The sequence below is a fragment of the Thunnus albacares genome, chromosome 3 (assembly GCF_914725855.1).
Source record: "Thunnus albacares chromosome 3, fThuAlb1.1, whole genome shotgun sequence".
Lineage (NCBI taxonomy): Eukaryota > Metazoa > Chordata > Actinopteri > Scombriformes > Scombridae > Thunnus > Thunnus albacares.
Window position 1 is genome coordinate 25,899,550 of NC_058108.1, and position 23,583 is coordinate 25,923,132.

Sequence of the window (23,583 nt, forward strand, 5' to 3'; positions counted from 1 at the left end):
AACATCTGCTCAAAGAATTAATTATCTAATTTCTAATTTTCTGTGAATACAGACGTTAATTATTTATTCAAAATTCTGTTAGGGTGAAAAAGTAAAATGTGTATTTTTCAAGGCTATGGAAAAGAATAAAAATGCTGCTTAGCGAATGAACATTTTTCACCATGAAAGGGTGGCTCAGGACACATTTTTGTCACCTCTATCTATCCAGCCAGCAAATTATTGTCATGACACAAAACACATGCGGTACATCCAACAATTCATTAAAATCTTGGCATTTAGTTCAATAAAAGTCACATTTGAGACTCATTTTTTTGATAGAAAAGCAAATTCAAATACATTTAATATGCAGCAGCATGTGGTGAGCTTAAAAAGACAAACATGTACGGCAGACACACACTAAACATCCTGTAAATACCTTTTAACAATATTTGCGTGGATCAGCTGAGGGTTGCGGTCCAGAGAGGACGTCTTCCACAGTTCCTGTTTCTTTGAAGGCTCACCATCACAAGCAGAATCTACAAGAATACATCATAAAAAATCAGTTCACACAGCAGTTGACACCTGCTACATACAGTATCAGTGTGTATTTCTACTTGAATCTCACCCTGGAAGAAATGCAGCTTGGAAGCATGCTGATCCTCGTTCCCTGTGGAGATTCTTTGGCCGTTTTGCTGCAGTGGAACGTTTTTGCCCTCTATCTCGCTTTTTTCTGGAGCTGATGAAGTCATCCCTGTCTGGCCAGGCTGCTGGATGAACAAACCGGAGGGATTGAGGGGTGTTACAGTCTCCTCTAGAATCTTTCTCTCCTGTAAGATGTACAGACAAAACAAAGAAACAACACATAAGACACACAAAAGCAGGAAGTGACGTGTTTTGTTTTCAGTGTACTAAGGAAAAAGATAGGTAGCAACATTTAGACCATCACAGTCTTTGTGAGGCAAATATAGAGAATGAATGAAAATAGAAAATGAACGAAAAGCAGGCGATAACTTCAGCCTGCTCCCGTGCTATTGATGGCTTCCGGGAAATTTTGGGTCCCCTCTTGTATATAAATATACAGAAACATGATTCAAAAAACACCCATATCTCAAAACAATCTACTATGTATAAAAAAACACATAACTTAAAGATATAGCCAATACAGGATATATGATACACATTTTTAAAAATGTACGGTGATATAAATTTTCTAATACTATGTGACAAGTATCTGTGTATAGTCTAAGTTAGGGAGACATCTCGTCTAAAGACAATGAAATTTAATTGTGTTCATTCATGTTTTAAAATAAGGTTTTATGTCGTCATTTAAACCACAATGTTCAGTTTGTATATTCAAAAATGTTCCTTTCGGAGTAGATTTTTCTCCAAATCACATCTCCTCAGAGATTTCTGAACTTGACCACATGAGTGTGGCTGCAGGAGATCACACCATGTATATATTTTATTATATATATTATATATGTCTATATTTTATTTTTAGCGAGTCAGTCTGTGAGAGTTTGTACCTCTTCATTGTGTTTTCGCTCCTCTTCCTCCACCTCTAGCTGTGCTTTCTCCCACTCCTTCTTCAGCTTCTCCTGTTCTCTCTGGTATTGCTCCTGCAGAGGCACAAGGTGTGTGTTAAATACTTAAACACATACACTTACACGTATATACACACATCCATCACTTCTGTGTTCTGGTTAACATTCATGGAGCCGTACATGCACACACACCATTCTACCAGTGTACCTGTAGGAGGCGCTCCTGCTCTTGTTGCCACCTTTCCAGGCGAGTACGCTCTTCATTAGGGTCCCAGACCCAGTGATTAACACGTTTAGCCAAGTTCAACATGGGGGTCTCAATCTACCCAGACCCGACCAACAATCACACACATGTATACGGACCAAAAGGACAGAAAGAGAGGAAAGGTGAGAGGACAAGTCTGACTACAGTGACTACAGCTACAGGAGACGAAGGGTCAGGACAGGGTTAAATTTAAGAATGAAAGAGAAACAGAAATAACAAGCTGGAGCTGCTTGGAAATACTCACAGTCACATTGCTCTCCTCGAGTCCCTCTGTAAATTAGGAAGAGACAAAAATTTACAACTGCTAAAACAATATCTGCAGGGAAAATTAATGCTGTAAACAATACTTCTGTATTATTTACAGAAGTCGAAGTTCTACTTCTGTAAATACTTGATTGAAAATAGTACATTGAGGATAAAGCAGTTTTACCTGTGACAGTGGGGGAATATTCCTGCATGCTGCAGGGTGATGCAACTGGTTGAGCCTTTTTTTCCTCTGCTGGTTTTCCGAATGACGCCATGGTACCATTGACCTGAAAGTTAAACATTCAGATAAATGAACTGGAAACAAAGTGCGTCTACATTTATTCTGTCTCTATTTATCCATTTACTAAAATATTTCATGCTGTTTTTGAATGTTGTGCAAATCACATCATACTTTAATTACTGCTGACCAATTTTTCAAAAGCATACCAAAGGACTTCTGATTTTTCCTGCCTTGCAGGCAGTCGCTGGTTTCAGTTCATGTAAATGCAATATCAAAATCAACATGAGAACTGAAACTTGCTTTACATAGACAATCTATCACAGTGAACAACTGAGGATAGTTTCAGGTCCTGCTCATATTCTGCACTGTGAATTTCAACCTCTACCTTCTGGCAAAAGATATACAGTCCTGATGTAGATAGAACCACTGCTAACATGCTTTTGTACCAAGATGTGTTGTTATTTTAAAATTAGGGAGTTAAAAGATGCAGCTGGTGTAGTGTCTGATTGTGTGTAGTACTGAATGTACGTGTGTAACTATATATTTTATTTTTAATTGTGTTTTGTGATGTTTTATGTGTCTGAATTGCATATTGCAGTTATTTATCTTTTTGGAAGTGGAGCGCCGACTCAAACATAAATTTTCCCACAGGGATATTTCTTTTTTCCATTCTCTCGCCTTTCTGTTTGTGTTAGCACTTTGTAGATGTGAACGGAGATGAAACAATGATTTCTGTGGGAGGAAACTCTGCTGTGTAGATATATTGAACTGCTTCCAGGACAAGAGTCAGCTGCTGAGTTGGAAGAAGTTATTAAAGGCAAAAAGCAACATGGACATGGACATTTCTTGAAAATAATATTGTGATATTCACAATATTATTTTCAAGAAATGTCCATGTTGCGTATTGTTTGTGTCCTTGGTTTAAGTAATTTTCCATCAACAGAGCACCTGACCTCTTATGTTTCAGATGTCACAGCTTCCTGTAAACACTCAAATGCACCAGCACAAGAAAATTATCAGCACATTCCACATTTTCACTTGAATCTCCATGTAGCAATGAGACAACTTTGACTAAAAGTAAATACTCAACAATCTAAAAACTAATGGTATGCTTTTGAAAATTACCAGCAGTAATTAATATAAGTTGTAGTAAATTGGCAAACACAAGCATCCTTTAACATGTCACTTGTGTGTTACCTGTCCATTGCTTTGGACATCCAGGGGATGCGGCTCCATGTGAGTCTGCGTGAGTTCTGTCACAATAGTTGTCGTGGTGACGCAGTTTCTGCCACCAAGCAGAGAGCTGATGGCAGAGCCAGAAGACGAGGTTGGTTTCTCCGTCCGTGGAGGAGGCGACTTCTCCACCGTGTCTTGACTGGCTGCCGTCTCCTCGGAAGGAACTTCTGTTTCTGTCTGTTTGGAGGTAACATCTTTGTTCTCCTCTGACGAGTGCAGAGGGGAGGCAGGTGGAGTGGAAACAGATAAATCCTCTGTAGCCTCTCCGTTCACTCGCACCAACCCATCCATCTGAGTGGGACACACACATAGAGGTCAGGATTAAAGGGATAGTTAGATCTTGGAAATTATACTACAGTGTTTTTCTTACTTAGTGACAGTCACACAATCACATGAATGCAATGTCTATGTGTCTGTGTGCAGCTTGAGGAGAACAACTGAGGTTTAAGGGATCAGTTGCAGCCACTGTTGAACCACATCTTCTCCAACCACTTTAATTTATTATTGTACTTTTTTGCCTAGCATTAAATTTTTCTTAACAATTGTCCTCAAAAATACATAAAAATCTTGCAATATTGTTTGGAACTACTTTTTAAAGGTCCAAGGTGGAGCGAGCATGGTCTGCCACATGAGTATCAATCAAAAAAGAAGTATTTTCCATATTTGTATTCATTAATTGATGAATTTGTATTCATCGAACATGTCAATAGAGAAATGATCAACCCTAACCCTGACCCATTAATATGTGGATTACATGTCAGTAAGATGAGACATCCTCTTTTGGAGAAGTTAAAAGATTCATTCCCCTTTTTGAGGGAAGTTGATTCTTGATCCTGCTCACACAGCTCAGCATACAACACAGCTACAAACTGCATACAGAGAACTAAAGAAAGGTATCCATGACTTTATGTGACTCTGGTTAAGAAGTAAAACTTCCTAAAAGCTAAATGACCCCTATAATGAGAGCATGAGGTCAGGTAATGAGAAAGAATGGGGAAGTGTCAGACGATGCTGACAGGATCTGTTTCGATATCGAGCCCTCACCTTGACAGGTTTCTGTCCAGACTGTGAAGTCTTGGGCTGGCAGTAGGGTTTGGCTGCCAGCAGGGGAACAGGTCTGGAGGACACAGATGGAGGGGAGGGGAGTGTGTGTACAGGTGGAGTGGTGTGCGGCTGCACTTGTGCAATCTGAGGCGGAGTGTGTTTGGTTTGAGGCTGTGCATCTACTGTCATCGGTTGTTCGTGTGTGCTTGGAGACTCAATTGGTTGGGTTTGAGGTTCACGAAGTTCTTGGGATTGAGGTGGCATGTTTTCTGAGTGTGTGACAGAGGGGAGGGGGCTTTTAGGTGTGGAGGAGCTGGAAGAAACAACATCTGAAGTCTCTTGTTGAGCAGTTTTATCTATCTGAAGTATTTTAGAGGGGACAGGGCTTTTAGGTGTGGAGGAGCTGGAAGAAACAACATCTGAAGTCTCTTGTTGAGCAGTTTTATCTATCTGAAGTATTTTAGAAGGGACAGAGGGGAGGGGGCTTTTAGGTGTGGAGGAGCTGGAAGAAACAGCATCTGAAGTCTCTTGTTGAGCAGTTTTATCTATCTCCATGTCTTCAGGTTTTGTGTGCTTCTGGTCCGTCGTAACAGTTGATTCTGGTTTATGCAGAGGGTCCAATGTCTCAGAGTCATGAACAGGTTTGTGCTCTTTGTCCACCTGATTTGGGTCTGGTTTGGGTTTTGCGGTGGATCTGGGGAGTTTTAGACTGTCCAGTGTTGCGTCGCTGATGGTGAAGCGGAGAGCGTAACGCTGTAAAACCATGGCTGCCTCCTCTGGGCTCGCTGCATTCCTGTAGGCTTCACACAACTCTGCCTCTCTGCGCTCCCTGGAGTAATTAGGGAAACACAAATTGTTTAACTGTACGTTACATTTCTAAAATATAACAAGGATACGGGAACAGCGCAAAGTCAAGAGGTTGTGATATGTAGCACAACAAGCTAGATGATATATCAGGCTTTGGATACACATACAATACTTGTAAATAGGATCAATTATCTGCAAGAGATTTGTTGACAATAAGATAAATAATTTGACAAGCAATGAAGAACCCAGTTTGTCTTAGAATACATATTTTCAGAGCCATGTTTAGTGCTAAAAGGACTTCTCTTAATATCAGCCTCCCGTCCTTACTTTTCCTCCACGATCTCTTTGTAGGTCTTAATGCTTTTCCTCTTGTTGCAGTCACTTCCCTCCTCCTTCATCCTCTTCTCAATCCTCTTCCTCTCTTCCTCTTTTTTGATCAGCTCTTGTGACGCACTGCGGCGGCGATTCTTCCAGCGAACCAATTCCTGTAACAGGTACACATTGTCAAATAATGGCAGCATTTATTCAGGATAATACTGTTTTTTTAAATATGCTTCTGCATTTTAACACATTATTTCCAGAATTTATATAGCGAACTACACTCACTGGCCACTTTATTAGGTACACCTTGCTAGTACTGGGTTGGACCCCCTTTTGCCTTCAGAACTGCCTTAATTCTTTGACACATAGATTCAACAAGGTGCTGGAAACATTCCTCAGAGATTTTGGTGCATATTGACATGATAGCATCACGCAGTTGCTGCAGATTTATCGGCTGCACATCTATGATGCCAATCTCCCGTTTCACCACATTCCAAAGGTGCTCTAGTGGACTGAGATCTGGTGACTGTTGAGGCCATTTGAGTACAGTGAACTCATTGTCATGTTTGAGATGATTTGAGCTTTGTGACATGGCGCATTATCCTGCCAGAAGTAGCAATTAGAAGATGGGTACACTGTGGTCATAAAGGGATGGACATGTTCAGCAACAATACTCTGGTAGGCCGTAGCACTTAAACAATGCTTACTTGGTACTAAGGGGTCCAAAGTGTGCCAAGAAAACATTGCCCACACCATTACATCACCACCACCAGCCTGAACCATTGATATAAGGCAGGATGGATCCATGCTTTCATGTTGTTTATGCCAAATTCTGACGCTACCATCTGAATGTCGCAGCAGAAATTGTCAGACCCGACAACGTTTTTCTAATCTTCTATTGTCCAATTTTGGGGAGCCCTGTCGAATATTACACTCAGTTATCTGTTCTTAGCTGACAGGAGTGGCACCCAGCGTTGTCTTCTGTTGCTATAGCCCAACTGCTTCAAGGTTTGATGTGTTGTGTGTTCAGAGATGCTCTTCTACACACATCAGTTGTAACAAGTGGTTATTTGATTTACTGTTGCCTTTCTATCAGCTTGAACCAGTCTAGCCATTTTCCTCTGACCTTTGCCATCAACAAGGCATTTTTGCCCAGAGAACTGCCACTCACTAGATATTTTCTCTTTTTTGGACAATTCTCTATAAACACTAGAGATGGTTGTGCACGAAAATCCCAGTAGATAAGCAGTTTCTGAAATACTCAGACCAGCCCGTCTGGCACCAACAACCAAGCCACGTTCAAAGTCACTTAAATTACCTTTCTTCCCCATTCTGATGCTTGGTTTGAACTTCAGCAGATCATCTTGACTATGTCTATATGCCTAAATGCATTGAGTTGCTACCACAAGATTGGCTGGTTAGATATTTGCGTTAACGAGCAGTTGAACAGGTGTACCTAATAAAGTTGCCAGTGTCACTCTGTTTCATATCATAAGTCTCTTACGTTTTGCCACTGATCTTCATCATCCTGGAAGTTGCTGTACTGTTCCTGCATGCGCTCATAACGTGATTGGCTCAGTTGCGGCAAGTGCCCCACCTCGTCGTCGTTAAGCATGTCACTCATACTCACGCTCCTAAACAGGAAATAGAAAGAGAGTAAACATGTGTAAAGCACTGAATCACGTGACTCAGCGTGTTAACTTTGTCCCATACGACTCTGGAAAACAGCAAATATTTAAATTAGTCATTGAACAAGCAGCTGAACGAACATTCAACATTCAACTTAACAAGGTGTATTAGTTGAGATGGCTATATATCTATATCCAAAATAACAAGCAAACAATAATAGCATTAAATAAGAAGTAAAACTAAAATGTAAAAGATGACAATAAAAAGTTGGATGTTAGTAATGGGTTGCAGCTTGGCAATGCACAGCAATAAGCCTGAGGTTAGCATGTAGTATATTAATATATTTTGGGATTTTACTCTTCAAATTGAGTGTGCACAGTGTGTTTATATTGTTATCATGCAGGAGTTCATCCAGATCCCCATCGATAAACTTACTCAGTGTCCTCAGACATAAAAGCAACTCGTCGGCTCATCCTAAAACAACAACAGAAGTAAGTGAACAAAAGGAAAGAGCGAGTGAGGCAATGTGTAGCAGGAGTGCTAATGTCACACTTCACATCTCAAGAGGGGAGACATCGATTTAACATTTGCCATCATTGCAGCACAAGTAGAGAGTAATTGTTTGGTTCTTGCTCACTTCCATTTTCTTACAGATCTTACAAAAGTAAACAAGTGCATAAATGCAGACTGGCACTGCTAACATCGAATTTATCAAATCTGAAAATGGAGGTGAAGACACATGCATTACGAGGTCAACAGGCATCTCACATCATTGGAGGCAGATCTTCGTCCTCCAGCCAGAAGGGTTTCTTGTGTGGTTGCTCATTTACATCCCCCTTTCTCTCTTCCACCTTTTCCTCAACTCTCTCCTCCACAATCCTCTTTTCCACCTCTGCCTTCTCTTTACAAGTCGGGGCAGTAGCAGGACTGGGCGGAGGGGTGATTGTTTTAGAAGAGAGAGGTTCAGTCACATCTGTGACAGAGGTGTTTGGGATTGTCATCTCTCCCTTTTGCTTTCCATCCTCCTCCTCCTCCTCCTCCCGCCTCTCCCTCAGCCCTGCACTCATCCTGCGTGGGGCTTTGGAGGGCGAGGCCTGAGATTCTGCTGCCACGGTAACGATGCTGCCAAAACAACGATCCAGTGACAAAACCAAGATTACTGGGGAAAATCCAAACGGCATCACAGTGAGCAAAACACTGCAGCTGATTTGCTCTCTATTAGCTGAAACCTTTAACCATGTTGCATCTCTGAACACACCCCAGTCAGTGATGTAATGAAACAATGATGATGAAATCAGGGGTCATCAGCCATGTTGATGCGCCTTTTTGTTATGTAGTGCAAGAGTGAGAAAACCCATTTAAATAGAGTACAGGCAGCACATGAGGCAGCAGGCATGACACTGAATTCCCATCAGCTGATGAGCACAAAGCAGAAAATACTGTAGATGTCGTGGTAACCCTTTTATAGTGGGTATCAGCTGAATAATTATTAAAATTACTGAAACAAACTATAAATTGGTAAATATAAGGAAAATTTTACATACAATTATAAACATGTTACTGTCAACTAGTGCAACTATTATTGCAACCAAACTTTAATTCCACCTTTAGAATTTTAAATGTTGGCAGAAACAGTGCAGTAACTTTCCTATTGAAAAGCCTTATTAAATACATGTGGATACAAGTCTATTGTACACCTGCTATTTTGTATATTTACTGCACAAGCCATCAGTTTAAGTTGGCATAAGTGGTATGAGCTGATTTGTGTGCTGAATTAAAATAGAGTGGAAACCTTGCCCAACACAAACAAACCAGCAATGTGCCGGTTTGGTTTTGGAGCACACCTGAAGGCAAAACACCTGCTCTGAGATCACTGTGTGGGGAGTGGAAAGAATATGCTAAATGGGCCCAGATTACAAAAAAAAAACATATTTTCACTCATACCTGTAATGGGATCTAGCCATGCAGATACTTTCAGTGTTATCTGCTGAGGTTCTGAGATTTCTGCTTCTTAATTTGTCGAGCTCACAGCAAATGACATTTAAGAAATTCAACAGCAACACCTTCTCAAGAAATAGTGTCCCACAGACCTCGTAGTAAAGAAAAACGAATTTCTACTGAAGAGAAAAGTCTCTGTATAAACTGTTGACAATACGTTCTGTGGATTATTCAGAGTAATGAGGCTACTAAAGATGCTGCTGTTGATTTTTGTAAATGTAAATTTTCAGTGCTGTGACCACCACAAATCTGAGCATATTAAACCAAAACTAGAGTAACTGAGTGGCTAGACACTACTAAAGGTAAGCAAGAAAATACTTTTCTGTAATTTCAGTTAAAAGTTTCAGCCCTTAAAGTGTAGCGCATCAGTGTGATTCAGCAGTGATTTACACTTGACACAAATTGATAACAGTCAACTGGTCCAATCAAAGTCATACCAAACAAAGCCAAGGTTAGAACTCACCAACAGAACAAAAGTCAAGATTAATCAAAACCAAATCAAAAACTACAGTCATATAATACAGGCATGAGCTGAGCCATGTGAGCAATTTGGACCACAACAGCAAATCAAAGTCCACCAGTCCTTTGAAATACAAATAGCATAAATAAACCACATCAGTTATCCAGCTGGAGGGACTGAAACATGCTGGCATGAAACCATAACAACAGGATCATCTCTAAATCATCTACAGAGACACATTGCTGTTAGCAAGGCAGGCCATATCACTTGCAAACATGATTTAATCTTCGTCTTCTTTACCAGTAAAATGAAGCTATGTTAGATGCACGATCTCGTCATCGAATGCAGGTCATACCTTTCACTTGCCATCTTTTCTGGGAGTTTAGGTTTGTTGTGTAGTTGCTTCATGCCAGACACTGGGGCAATGTTATATTTGACTGATCCTGGTACTGGCAGGAACTGGCTGAAGCACTGATTTGTTCTGGCTGCACCCTTTTTCTGAGATGATCCCATCCTTCGAGCCATCATATCATCCTTCTGTACGTCAGGCACAGGCTCATTTTCATCATCATCATCATCATATTCATGTTCACTGTGAGAGGTGGATCGGATCACCTCCGTTACAGGATGCGGTTGAGGTGTTTCCATAGGATCCCGCGGTTGGTGTTGCTCCACTCTATGAGAGAAACTCCTATAATTGAAATAACTAAACATCAAGCTGGAGAATCTTTGTAAGGATGCACATCACACCAAGGTTGTTAGTGGCCTCTGCACACTGTTAGAAACAGTTCCACACAAAACTCAGCCCACCTGACATTCAGTTTCTTGCTTCTGTCTGTCTGTACTTCCTTTTTGTTCCTCGGAGCAGCATCAGTGGTGACCACCCCTTGTGTGCAGCGTTTGGAGGCAGGCACAGGCAGAAAGCGGTTGCAAGTCGCTGTACTGGTGCTTTGTTTATGGAAAACTCTTGTCCTCCTCGCCATCATGTCGTCTTTCTGAAGATCTGGGATCCTCTCCTCTTCTTCCTCATCCTCCTCCTCTGCTCTCATTTCATACTGAGCCAGACGTGCATCCAGTTCAGCAGGAGTGGGAGTGGTATCGGGGGTCCACAGTGGGAGGTCAGCAGATTTTGGGGCAGTTTGACTGAGATTATCTCCTTCTACCTGGCTGTGAGAGCATCATAAAAAGCTCTAACTGCAGCAACGAGAGATGGATAATGCCTGGCTAACTCTATACACAAACATCCAAAAATACAATATATAAATAAAATTAAATGCACACAGAAACATGCAGAGAAGCAGGCCAGAGGTGATCACAAGAAGTAAAGAATACAGATTGCAAAAGTATTTTTAGTGAGATCAGAAAATTTCATACAATTCAAAGGAATATTTCAGCAACAAACAGCCGGAGGTTGGAAAAGAAAACATGCAAAACTAATGCAAATCTGCAAACAGCCCTCAAAGCTCAGATGAGGTTTTGACCTGACTGGAACACTTTGACCACAACAGTCATGTGAAAACCTCCATCTATGAAGTGCAGCGCTTTAGGTCTGACCCAAAGATCTTTCAAAAAGATATCAGAAGATTGTGTGTTATCTCAGCAAACTTAATAGAAATGCATGGTCTGTGCTTTTTCTTCTGCTTATCAGAGCAAGACTGATAAATCGGCAGAGGCAAAATAAATCGGCTGATATTGGCTTATCGCATATGTATTAGTGCTGTTGTATATGTGTATACGTAACAAGAAAATCACAGAGTTTGTGTACCACAGTCCTGAGAATTTTATTTTTCAACTATAAAATGTCCCGCTCAGTACATATGTGTCACAATTCCTTAAAAAATACAGTATATTTAAGGGATCCTTATAAAATAAAAGTTTTGTGTTTATGTAAAAAATGACTACTGGTCAATATATCCTTATTTATGTTTTTAAAAACTCTTAAGTATCAATATCAGCTGTAAAAACCAATTGTAGGTCAGGCTATATGTGTTATCATAGTAGGATATACATGCATGCATCCTTGTTTGTGTGTGTGTACCTTTGTTTCTTATTAAAACTACAAGCAAATCAGTGCAATGCAGAGGGTGCATCCAAACTACCTAATTTACTAATTCAAATAGGCCTGCATGTAAAACATGTTCCAAAATGCAAGCAGTTTAATTAAACCATTTAATGAGTAGTGGAATAGAAAACTATTCTAACTATTCCTCAGTACACTTCATACTAATGCAAGCGACTTTGTATTCGAGTCAACGCTGTCTCGTATTTGGCCTCGTCCATACCTGCGTTCCCGCTCTGAAAGCTGGGAGCCCAGGCCAATGGTAGGCATGGCTACAGTTGCCTTGGAAAGGAGTCGTCTTAGCAACTCCGTCTCCTCCCCTTCACTTGACGTGACTGTATCTATTGGCTGCCCGATCTCAGTCACGCCCCCAAAGGTCACAACTTTGCTTTGACCTCGTCCAGCCTTTGCTGATCCGCTGAAAGGACTTCCATAATTTTTCTCCAGACAAGCCTGACACACAGGGGCCGGACTAGCCTCACTGTAGATACAATCTCACACATGAAGAACACACACACACAGTAACAGACAACCACACACACACACAAACAACAACAGCACACAAAAAAAGCAGGAGGGGAAAGAAACAGGGTGGAAAAGAAATCATGAGCAACTACAGACAGAGGATCAGATTGTGAAGACAAAGGAAGGATGAGGTGGAACTGATGAATCAGACAGGAAGTGTGGATGGACAGAGGGGGTCAAAGCATGGGGTTATGTACTTAAATCAATTCAACACACATGTACATTCACACGTACACACACAAGCTTTTTTTATCTACTCTAGGTAGCAACATTTCCCTGGTAACTGCTGCTGCTCTGGGAACACAAAAAACTCTTTATCCTATCTAATGACATCAGCACAGAGAAGGAAAACAAAGCCTTAGCGGCGCTCACAGCCAACAGTCGCCTCTTTTCTTTCTTTGGTCACACACACAGAGTCTCACACATACCGGCCAATTCCCTAATCTGTTTCAATGCCTGTCAAAGAAGACTGAAGAGGACTGAAGTGCAGAATAATGAGGAGAATAAACAAGCAGATGAGAACATAGGGAGCGACAGAGAAAAGAAGGGAAACTTAGTCTATGGAGGTTTAAAGCTGCTTACAAAACAAGACTTAAGACAGAAAAGAGTTGAGAAAATATTGACAAGATGGAGATTATTCTTTGAGGTTTTTAAAATATTTCTGATCATGTTTAGAGTAGTAAACTTTATTTACTTTGATGGCTGTAACAAACAACATTTTCATTATGGTTAAATCCATAGAAAAATTTAACAAATTATTTCAACAGTTAATTGATAATAAAAGGTGTTTCTTACAAATTATTAAACTGATTAAATGAGTAATCATTTGAGCAATATTACTCATGACCTGTGCTCTAGATAATTGATTATTCACTTGGACTTTTTAAACATTTTTTTTTAATCATTTTAACAATTGCACCCCTTTTGAGGCACAAAGCCCAATTTAAGTAATTGTACTTGAACCATTTTGTTCACACTTTTGATTTGGTCTCTTCAGAAAAGTAACTCTTTGGAATTTAAAATCAATTAGACAGGTCTGAGTCATACTGCAATAAATTTACAGAAGCACAAACATTGTTAAAATGTTTTCTCACCTCTTTATTCACCACCTATATTTTTATTTTACTCTTTTGGCTTGTATGTACTTCTGTTACAAAATAAACAACAGTTGTTGCAAAGATAAGAGATTTTTAGATGGTTTTTATAGAGGTTTGTCGGTTCAGCTGGATGTAATCCAAAATAAATCTTGTACTGCAATAGAGGACCACAATGGAAATAAGCCCTCTGGCTTTTTTGTGTATTTTAATCCTCAACAATTTAAAAAAATCTTATATGGAGACTGTCTGTGTGATCAGTCTGTCATGTATGTTTTAAATTTGGTCAAATAAATCTATCTATCTATCTATCTATCTATCTATCTATCTATCTATCTATCTATCTATCTAAAGTACCAAACCACCGACATATGCCGGCGCTGTTTGATCAGGGACTTCACAAACATATCTAGAGAGCCATCTGGGTTGTATTTTCATATGAAAGTTTGCTTGGTTTCATTTTTGCAGATTAATGACCCTCATCTGCCTGTAATAAAGACTAAATAAAACTAGAAGCACAAACACACAAACACACAAACACACACACACTATCTCTTTGAAGCACACATTCATCTACATTCCACACACTTGATATACAGCAGCATTTTAGTGCTTTGTACAGCATGTGTGTAAAACAGAGAGTGTGTGTTGGGCACCTGGGTTCAGTCATCTTGAGTCTCTCCCACTTCTCCATATCTGCCTGGCTCATGGCGGCAGGAGCAAAGCTCATTGGTCCATCCCTGTGAGGGATTGGCCTACTCTGAGCCCGCCTACGAGCCAGGTCATCCTTCTGCTTATTAGGTATCGCCTTAACCCTTCCCTCTTCTCCCTCTTCCTCCTTATCCTCCTCTTCCTCCTCATGGCGAGGGGTGGACTTTAGGAAGGGGTTGTCTCTGCGCGTAATGATGTCAGGGACAGCTTGATTCTCACTGTCCAATCACAGAGCCAGTACAGTGACATTACACCGCACACGTTACAAAGTGAAACAAACACATCAAACCACAAGTGACCACGACACCCAAGGAAAGAAAGAGCAGGAAAATAGGAAAGAATATTTAGCGGCAGGTTAGAGGAAATTGAAGAAAAACTGCAAATTCACACACACACGTCTAACCTGATCTCCTTCTCCTGCAGTGTTTGCTGTGAGGCTCGTCTAATGCCCTCCCAGCGTTCTCGGTCTTTGTTGCTGCATACAGGCGGAGGGATAAACTGATGCACCTTGGGAGCGACGGGGCCGCGGGGAGCTCGTCTGGACGCCAGGTCATCTCTACGAACATCCGGAACTTTCTGCACCTCTGCCTGATCCTCCCCGTCAGAGGAGGAATCCCACGCAGATTTCTGAGAGTTCAAAAAGTCATTATCGCGGCGAAGGATGATGTTCGGGGAAGGCGACCTCACTTTCTGTTCCTCCGTTGTGGGAGGGCTGAAGTTGGAGACGGGAAGGTGTGGCAAGGTCATTTCAGAGATGCTTAAAAATCCATCGTGCCAGAGGTAGTGACGTGCAAAGATCGGACTTGACATGCGCCCACGATGATCATCGATTAGTTGCAGCGAAAAGTAAAACTTATCTTTGTGTGTTAGAAAATTCACATCCACTGAAACCTCTATTTCAAAATGAACTACTGTCATGATTTAAATCAACCTCTCCTAATTCTTCAAACACCAAACATGAGCAAGCAGTTAGTCAGATCCGTATGCCAACACACAAAACTCACAGCTACACAAAGCTTAAAGTGAAATCACACCACCAGCGTGATCGAGGCACACCAGAACACTATTTACCATCACAACTATTCGTTAGTGAACACGACCAAAACTGTCCAATCGCAGTGGCAGCAGCTCTTATGCTCGTTCCTCTCTGACCTGCTGTAGCGAGCGGCAGCAGGCAGAAGTTTAATCCCTGCCTTCTCCAACTTCTGCAGCCTCCTCTGCTCCAAAATGTCCTGGGCCACCTTCTCCTCTTCTTGGTTTAGTTTTTCGCCATTGTTCTCAGGTGCCCAGGTGACAGTCTTTGCGGTTTTGAAGTGCAGTCTTTTGCCCTCAACCTGCTCTGGAGTAGCTTGAGGTTGACTGAGGAACGGTGTGTGATGGCAGGGAGAGATTAGGGATAACGGAAATGTGTGTCTTGTGTGATTTACTTCAATCTGCTCAGTGTTTGTAGTTGACATCGCAGCACTTACGTTCAATGAAAAATCATTATGAATACTGAATAATTTATTGTACTCATGTGTTGGTCATTACCTCCGCTGCTCTCCTTCCTCCGTATGTGGTTTTCGTCGCTGAGTGGGGATGTAGGAGCTGACATTGGTTCGGTTGGGAAGAAACTGGTTAAAGGGAATGGAGCTTCTTGATTCACTGCTGGCAGTCCGTCTGGCCAACATGTCATCCTTTCGCACATCTGGCTTCCTGCTGGGGGCGTCGGCCTCTGAGTCGCTGCCTCGCCCTGGGCAACAAAGAGCGATAGAGCATAAAAGGTAAAAGAGTCAGGAAGGTTAGAAAGCATGTCAGGACTGTGAGCAACTATTCTTAATTGGTCCTTGCATAATAACCTCTGCATATGCTAAACAGTTCTCAAGGCATATGGCTCAATGTTGTTTTTTATTCACCAAAAGTCCATTAACAACTTCAGGTTTCATGTCAGTAGATGCACATATTGTCATGATTGTGCCTGAATTTGGAAATGGGATGTGCCTATTCATATTCTCGATACTTGAAAGCATTTTAGCCATTTATTGCGACATGACTTAATTAATTTATCTTTGTTTTTGCTCAGTGGCCATTAAAATTTCCATTTTATTAAAACCATGACACTTTCTTGTAATTTTGGCTATCATTCCTACCACTGACAATAACATTTTACTCACAAATTGCTGACATCAGGGAACAAGGCAACCTTACTAAAAAAAGTCTGATATTCAGTAAACATAAGCACTCAGATAGACAGACAGATTCCAAACAAACTCCCAGGTTAGCAAAACCTATTTGTAAGGTAAAACAAAGGTGAATAGTAAGATCACTACATAAATTGTCCGTTGTAAACATCCACCACAGTTTACAGGCTGTTTTACCATGCAAAGAGGTATTACTAGTAGCATTTAAAGTGCAAGTGAAAGTGGGCACTAGTAGTGTGCCCACTTTCAGTTTTACTTCAAAATAAAGTAGTTTAGATAATCTAGCTAAACTGTCAACTTGTTTACGATTTGTATGGTCACCTGACTGCTCCCAAATCCCAGCAAAACTACAAAAATCAAGGAGAATTATGATTTAAATATTACGGCAACACAGAGTACAGTATAGTATGTAGCAAGTCAGTCAGACACATTGATCACTTCTTTTCTTCCTAACCTTTTTATGCATAAATCTATTAAGTATCCTGCAAACAGACAGAGAGAATGTGATGACTATAAATCTTTTTCGACTCTGCTGGTAGGAAATGTAAATGTTTCTCGGAGGGACAGCACACTTTCTCTGTGACCTGTAGGGAATGTAGGGAATGAGTTTATTCCCGGCTCTGGAATAGTGTTTTTCTTGTCACCTTTCTGCAGACACATTACACTGTCAACATAAAAGACACAAACAGGATGCCTGTGATGCCCCACTTCAAACACAACCACACAGACATGACAGGCAGGATGTTGACCTCAGTCTGTATTTCCCAGGTCCAAATATCTAGTGATTGCTACTGAGACCAACAGCTGCTGCATCTGGGACACACACACACACACACACAAACACACACACAGACAGGCTGAGACGTTCAGCTGTTGTCCACAGCCGGCCTGCCTGGCCATAACATACCAAGGTTAAAACCCTAACATGCAAGAGATCAGCAGACTATTTATGGAGAAGTGGTTTTGTATTGCTGCCTTAAAGGAATCATTTGACATTTTGGAAAAAATGCTGATTTGCTTTCTTTCAGAGAGTTAGATGAGAAGATCGATACCACTTTCATGTCCGCCTGTTAGGTGTGAGGCTGTATAGCCAGGAGGCAATTCGCTTAACTTAACATAAGGACTGGAAGCAGGGGGGGAACAGCTGGCCTTGCTCTCTCTACAGTTCTACAAAGTTGAAAGACATTTATCGGAACAAACCATCACTGTTGCCTCGATTCACGACATCAGGGGAGGGACTGTGCTGTGAGCGAGAGCCAAAGGAGTCCAAACTGTCAAAAACAAAATAAAACATATTACAATTTCACATTGTAGCAACTAAATTCATGCATGGGACATTTACATTTTTTCCCCCAGTTTTTTTTAAATTAAATGTTATAATCAGCCTAAAAACAGTTTTAGTATCTATGACTGTGATTATGGAGAACCAATATTGGAATTAGATGTTTTTAATCTAAAAAACATCAAAAGTTAAATTCTCATGAGTGATCTGAAGTTTCTATAGTGTGTGTGTGTCCACATATTTGGGGTATGTGTGTGTGAGTGTGTGTGTTGACAGATGTCTCTCACCTGTCCAGGGAGTTGTCTCGAGTGTGTCGTGGTGGAGAGAGAGAATCACTCCTCTCAGAGTCCCAGCAGTCATAGCCGCTGTCTCTCACACCGCGCTTCTGCGCACCGTCCCCTCCTTCCTCACTTTCCTACAAACACACACAAAATACATGAGCTACAAGGAAAATATGTGATCAACTGCATGAAGTAGGAAATATGCATGAACCTCACTTTGGAGCCCTTTTCATACATGGAATATGTAACGTTGCTGGCTTCATGAAGCTGTTATAGTGACGGCTTTTTGTCATTCAGACATAAGTGACTTTTACGTTAATGTTCCTTATGGCTTTATTCAGACATGACAGGACATTTACAGAAAGAGACACTAATGCTTGTGTGATATTTGGCACCTGGTGCGCAAGAGGAAGTATCTCTGATGAATTTTTAAACTTATTTTGCTGTTGAGGCCTTAATTAATGACCATTGTGAGTCTCATCACAGCTTCTCTGATTGAATCCACTGACATAGTTACGCATCAGTTTCATTAATTAACCTTACTAGAGAGCTAATTCTGTTGCTTGTTTTAAAAAGTTCAAGAATGCACAATCACTGAGTGACAGAACGTTAAGTTTCTATTTTCATTTAATTCTTATTAGCTCACATGCTGTTTGTAAAGCGTTTTGCTGGATAATCATTTATTCAACAGCTGGCATAAATGAAGAGCTGGTCTAATTATTACTGTGTTTGTTTGATGAGTTTTTTAACCTCTTCTGCTCTAGTTGCCAGGGGAAACGTTTTTATAAACTGATCTGATATGAGAAGATTGATTTCCTCCTCAAAGCCTTAAAATTGTCTCTTTCACAGTGTCTCCTAGTTTATTAAACCGATTTATGCATAAGAAATGATGACTGAGATGATAAATTTATTTCACTGATGTTAGATGGTGAAAGAAAAGACACGTTTCCACACTATACATATACTCCCCAGCCTTAAGTCTTCACTAGTACTCCCACCTAATAAGATTCCTATCGTGACTGTTACGTGATAGTGACCAGGTTGCTTATTTAGACATAAAACCGACATGTTAAACAGCCATCAGATTAACGTAAGGAGGTGCATGTTTGAAAGGTGCGAAAGACAAAGAGATAGAAAAGTGAGGAACAAGAAGATACCAGGTGTTTGTATCTTGTGTAAAAAAATAAATAACAGTAAAGATGAACTGATTTGAATGGACTTCCAATTGATCCGAAAGATAAAACAATCAGAGTCAAACTTCTTTCTTAACTCATGTCCTGTTTATCCCCTCTATCTCTCCCTGAAATAGGAGTAGGTGTGGTGTAACAAAAACAAAAAATGTGTTTGTCTCCAGCCTAGCGTGTCTCTCCCGCACCCCAACAAAGACAGGAAACTAACAAATCCATCCCCCCACACCTCCTCCGTGCCACTAATCTGTTTTTTCTGTCAGTCCCCCTCTCCCCCTGCATGCTCGGCCCTTCTCACTTTGTTCACTCACCACCTTCATTTGTGCAAGCAGCCCTTCAAACTCCTTGAGGTTGAGAGTCGGGCCGCTGTAGGAGGCGCAGCCGCTGGCCGCCTTTCCCAGCCAGAACACTGTGTTCAGCACCTGAGAAAGAGACGGATAGAGGAGTTTGGTGTGTATTTATAAATGCTTAACACCCTGATGAAGAAGGTAATGTGAGAAAAAAAAGCAATAAAACTCACATTTTTAAGTTTGCGGTTGCAGTCGGAGTCCCTAATGAGAGAGAGAAGTGTGTTACTGTCATATGATTCAACATTAAAATGGACATAAACAGGAATAAAAAAGCCACAAATGCTCATTTACTTGAGGTTGGCTCGTATGGAAGTGTCTTGCAAGTCTCCGGGGTCAAACAGCTGGGAGCCCCTCAGGCCCAACTCCTCACAGCCCCGCAGGAAGACTGACAGGTTGTCCTAGAAGACACAGCAGGGGACCACAGACAGAGTTTATCACTTTGACGAATAGGCTGGTTTGCAGAGATGAATGTCACGCTGGAGAGTATCTTCTTACCAGCCCAGCGATGGGGGTGGGCAGTCTGTTGATCTTCTTAACCAGCCCTGGTTTGATTGCACTCAGCAGTCTGGTTGGAGGAAGGGTGGGGATTTATTCAATGTTAAGGGAGTTTGTGTAAGTTGTTGCTACTTCAGACATCAAAAAGCCCGAAAGGGAGTGATGTTACAAGCTTACTCGCATAACAGGATGCCGTTCTCCAGTGCACTGCGGAAGTCCTTGTCTCCAAAGCTCTTCCCCGTTACAGCCTGGGAGGGAGGACAGGAAGAGTGAGATGTAACAGAGGTGGAGTGGAATTAGGTCCGCAACTAACAATTATATATTAATCTGATGATTCATTTTGGATTAACCAATTCATTTGTCTAAAAATGTCAGAGAATATTTAATGAACATCACATGTTCCCAGAGCCCAAGTTGATGTCTTCAAATTGCTTGTTTTATCCAACCGACAATTCAAAGTAACGATTATACAGCACATAAAAAACACAGTTTCTCACATTTGAGAGGAGGAACCAGAGAATGATGGCAGCTCCAACTTCAACCAGATTAAGTATGTTTCTTTTAAAAATGAATAAGTGCAAATATCACTTTTTTATGTCCTTGATTCATTTCTAACTCCAGGATCTGACACTTTCAAACTTCACGTTTCCTCAGAAGGATGTGAAATATGTGACAGTACTCATAAAAAAAGCAATGCTGAGGGAACGAAATGGAGCAGAGAGGAGGAAGACAGACAATGGAGAGTATTTATGACAGACTCAAGTGACATTGTTTTCAGAATTTCTTGCAAAAGAGATTTTGATTTCAATTATATTTTCCTATATATACTGTAAATATAAAGCTTTACTAATTCTAACCCTGTAGACGATGCTGTGCTCTGTGAAAGCAGTAGCCTCTATTGTTGGTCATGCTGCTGATTAGAACATAGAGAGATTAATATTGCCTAATGCTGAAATGATTAACATTCATTATCAAAACTCAATTAATAATTTAGGTCAGTTATCAAGTAAAAATGCCAAATATTCTCTGGCTTCAGCTCCTTAAATGTGAAAATGTGCTGCTTGTTTCTGTTTTCAACATTGTAAACTAGGAATTTGTAACACAAGGACTTTGTAGACGTCATTTCGAGCTCCTGTTGGGCATTTGTCATCATTTTTGGACGTTTCATGTTTTGAAGGATTTACTGGGTAATAAAAGAATTGACAGATTAAGAAGCAAAGTTTAAGCTCTAACATGATCACTGTCATTAATAGATAATTATTCTATACAACACTGATGGAAGTTTAATGGATTGTGCTTCACTGTGTCCCTGATGGAGGAACCTGCTGCTGCCCGGTTCACCCTTCCCCCAACATTTTGCTTCAGTAGAAACCAAATTAGAGTGACGCCAGGGCAATGACACACTGCTCTGTGTCCTCATTCCATTTTCCCAAAATGCACCCACACGCACGTCCCTGATTTAGATGCATGCCGTCTTGGCTGGACAGAGTTGCAACGATAACCTTAATCTTCTAACCTGGACTCCAAGTTGCAGCACGTCCTGTACGGGAGAATCAGGAAGCGGCAGTGATAACAACCCACACACACAAATACACACACACACACACACACTGCTTTCTGGAGTTGTTGTGTAACCAGCAGCCAAAGATGAATGGAAAAGTGGAGAGGTTTGACTGACGCCTGTTTAGACGTCTAATCCAGATTAGCACAGATTATAGTTAGCACCAAAACTGTTAACTGCAGGCACACACTCTCTCTGTCTCCACTGCTCATATGTATGCTCCTGCACGACCATCTGCAAACATATTACACACATTTGTGAGTGGGACACTCACCACAAACACTTCATAATCTGAGGGTTTAATACTTTGGTATTAAAGCATTTGATGCTAAATATTCAAGATGCTGCTTAATCTTTTCTTCCTCCTTTTGCTTTTCTCCTTTTTTCTCTTGTTAGATTCATGATTTCTTTCTATTTCTTTATGTACAGTTCTGATGCAGATGTACGATATGTACAGTATGAGCGGAAAACACACACATCTGCATCTGCAGCTATGAAAACAGCCTATTGTTTTTTTTTTGTTACATAAGTGATGACCAGATGTTTCCCATTGGCATTCCCTTCTTTTTATTGTCTTTCATCGCTCTGCTGTCTCACACACACACACACACACACACATCATGTTTCGACTCCAGGTCTTTGAAACATTTACACCATGGTCATGCATAATTTACTTACCAAGGACAGTGCTGTATTGAGGGAGAGCAGCACTACTGTGTTTGTGTTCGCACTTTGTGTAGGTAGGCAGTGTGTGCGTGTGTGTGTGTGTGTGTGTGTGTGTAGGATGCAGGACGCAGACAGTGAGCAGAGGGTGGAGGCGGTTAAGGATGTGTTATTGGGAAAATGCTGAAACTGAAACACAGCAAGTAGACATAGTGACTGATGTGAACATACATGTTTCTCATTAAAATTTTAGCGCAGGAAAAAAGTTGTGACGTTTGTGCTCGAGTGTGTGTTTTAAAAAGGAGAAACAGAGTGTGTGAAGGAGAATGTGTCTGTTTAGTGAGCATTCATGTCTGGCCAAAAAACCAGAGCAAAAAGCCTTGAGGGTATTTCAGCGCTAGCAACAGTAATTCGACCCTCTCTCACTCCCTCCCAGACCTCATGGTGGATTGCTCTGTTTGGCCTCGGTGAATGGCAGCAGCAGCTACCATTTAAACCCCTGAGGTGGGTTTGAGTGTGCGGGGGGCAGAGGAGAAGAAGAATTAGGCCAGTGTACCCTTTACTTTTATTCTAGCAACTGTAAAAAAAAAAAACAATGGAAAGAATGAGAGGCTAGAAAAACAGAGAGAGCAGAGAGAAAGATGCAGTTGGTGGCGTTTCGTAGCGTTTCCGCTGTAAGGATTAAATTCTCTGTTTAGTGCCATGATGCTGCATCTTACACAAGTTGATATGTTTAGCATGTGACACTTTACTGGGCTGAATGGAGTCCCAGTTTGTGTCTCTCATGTATTACTGTTACACTTGAATCACAGAGCTACAGCAAGCATCTGTTTCTCTTGACAAAAAACCCTTGAAGGAAATTTAAAGTAAATGTCCACAATGTCTGTTAAGTCACTATCTATCACCCAATGAGGTAACACAACGGGGATTGAGCCTATGGTCCACTGATGAAAGCTCTTGCATTTGTAGTTTTAACGAACTGGCTGTTGGTGGCGACATTCTCAGGAAAAATCACAAACGGTGTATATTTAGTGACACGTTTTCCATCACCTAGCAGTAATTGGTCCGACAGAGAGGGTAGGCGGAGCAACAGATTCGCTCTTCAACTGCCAAATGACTGACGTTACACAGGCGACACTGTTTGTATCACTGAAAAGTACGAAACGGAGATCTTCGAGATTGTTAATTAAAGAATCGTAAAAGACTCCTCTAACTATGTGGATTAAAAAATATTTTTCTCTGTTATCGTTGTGTACTCCACTACATATGTGTGAATATATGTGTATACACATAAAGATATTTACTTTTATATTTGCCATGTAAGTACACGACTTTTCATTTCTCATAGGTGACCAAATGTATGTTTTTATGTGTTCTTTTTTGTTTTTCTTTCTTCTCTTCTAGTTGTTCTGTTTTATAGTTATG

The 23,583-nt window shown here is 40.9% G+C and overlaps 1 protein-coding gene across 7 annotated transcripts in view; it reads right to left on the reverse strand.

The window, feature by feature from the left end:
• The window catches only part of LOC122979649 (LIM and calponin homology domains-containing protein 1-like), a 32,316-nt gene that overhangs the window by 3,994 nt on the left and 4,739 nt on the right, over nt 1–23,583 (reverse strand). Inside the window, exons 2-28 of one of the 7 annotated variants that reach the window (XM_044347270.1) lie at nt 20,112–20,182; nt 19,935–20,004; nt 19,731–19,837; nt 19,610–19,640; nt 19,401–19,511; nt 17,909–18,036; nt 17,540–17,610; nt 15,690–15,891; nt 15,312–15,518; nt 14,563–14,871; nt 14,105–14,377; nt 12,053–12,310; nt 10,581–10,937; nt 10,126–10,461; nt 8,081–8,434; nt 7,748–7,786; nt 7,188–7,317; nt 5,690–5,847; nt 5,006–5,384; nt 4,556–4,915; nt 3,473–3,802; nt 2,219–2,321; nt 2,033–2,058; nt 1,732–1,845; nt 1,506–1,598; nt 605–806; nt 416–515 (exon numbers count right to left, since the gene is read on the reverse strand). In XM_044347270.1, the coding sequence (XP_044203205.1) occupies nt 416–515; nt 605–806; nt 1,506–1,598; nt 1,732–1,845; nt 2,033–2,058; nt 2,219–2,321; nt 3,473–3,802; nt 4,556–4,915; nt 5,006–5,384; nt 5,690–5,847; nt 7,188–7,317; nt 7,748–7,786; nt 8,081–8,434; nt 10,126–10,461; nt 10,581–10,937; nt 12,053–12,310; nt 14,105–14,377; nt 14,563–14,871; nt 15,312–15,518; nt 15,690–15,891; nt 17,540–17,610; nt 17,909–18,036; nt 19,401–19,511; nt 19,610–19,640; nt 19,731–19,837; nt 19,935–20,004; nt 20,112–20,182 (4,919 nt within the window). Of the gene's footprint in view, nt 1–415; nt 516–604; nt 807–1,505; nt 1,599–1,731; nt 1,846–2,032; nt 2,059–2,218; nt 2,322–3,472; nt 3,803–4,555; nt 5,385–5,689; nt 5,848–7,187; nt 7,318–7,747; nt 7,787–8,080; nt 8,435–10,125; nt 10,462–10,580; nt 10,938–12,052; nt 12,311–14,104; nt 14,378–14,562; nt 14,872–15,311; nt 15,519–15,689; nt 15,892–17,539; nt 17,611–17,908; nt 18,037–19,400; nt 19,512–19,609; nt 19,641–19,730; nt 19,838–19,934; nt 20,005–20,111; nt 20,183–23,583 lie in introns of all 7 variants that reach the window. The other 6 variants (XM_044347268.1, XM_044347269.1, XM_044347265.1 and 3 more) reach the window with 6 other exon arrangements.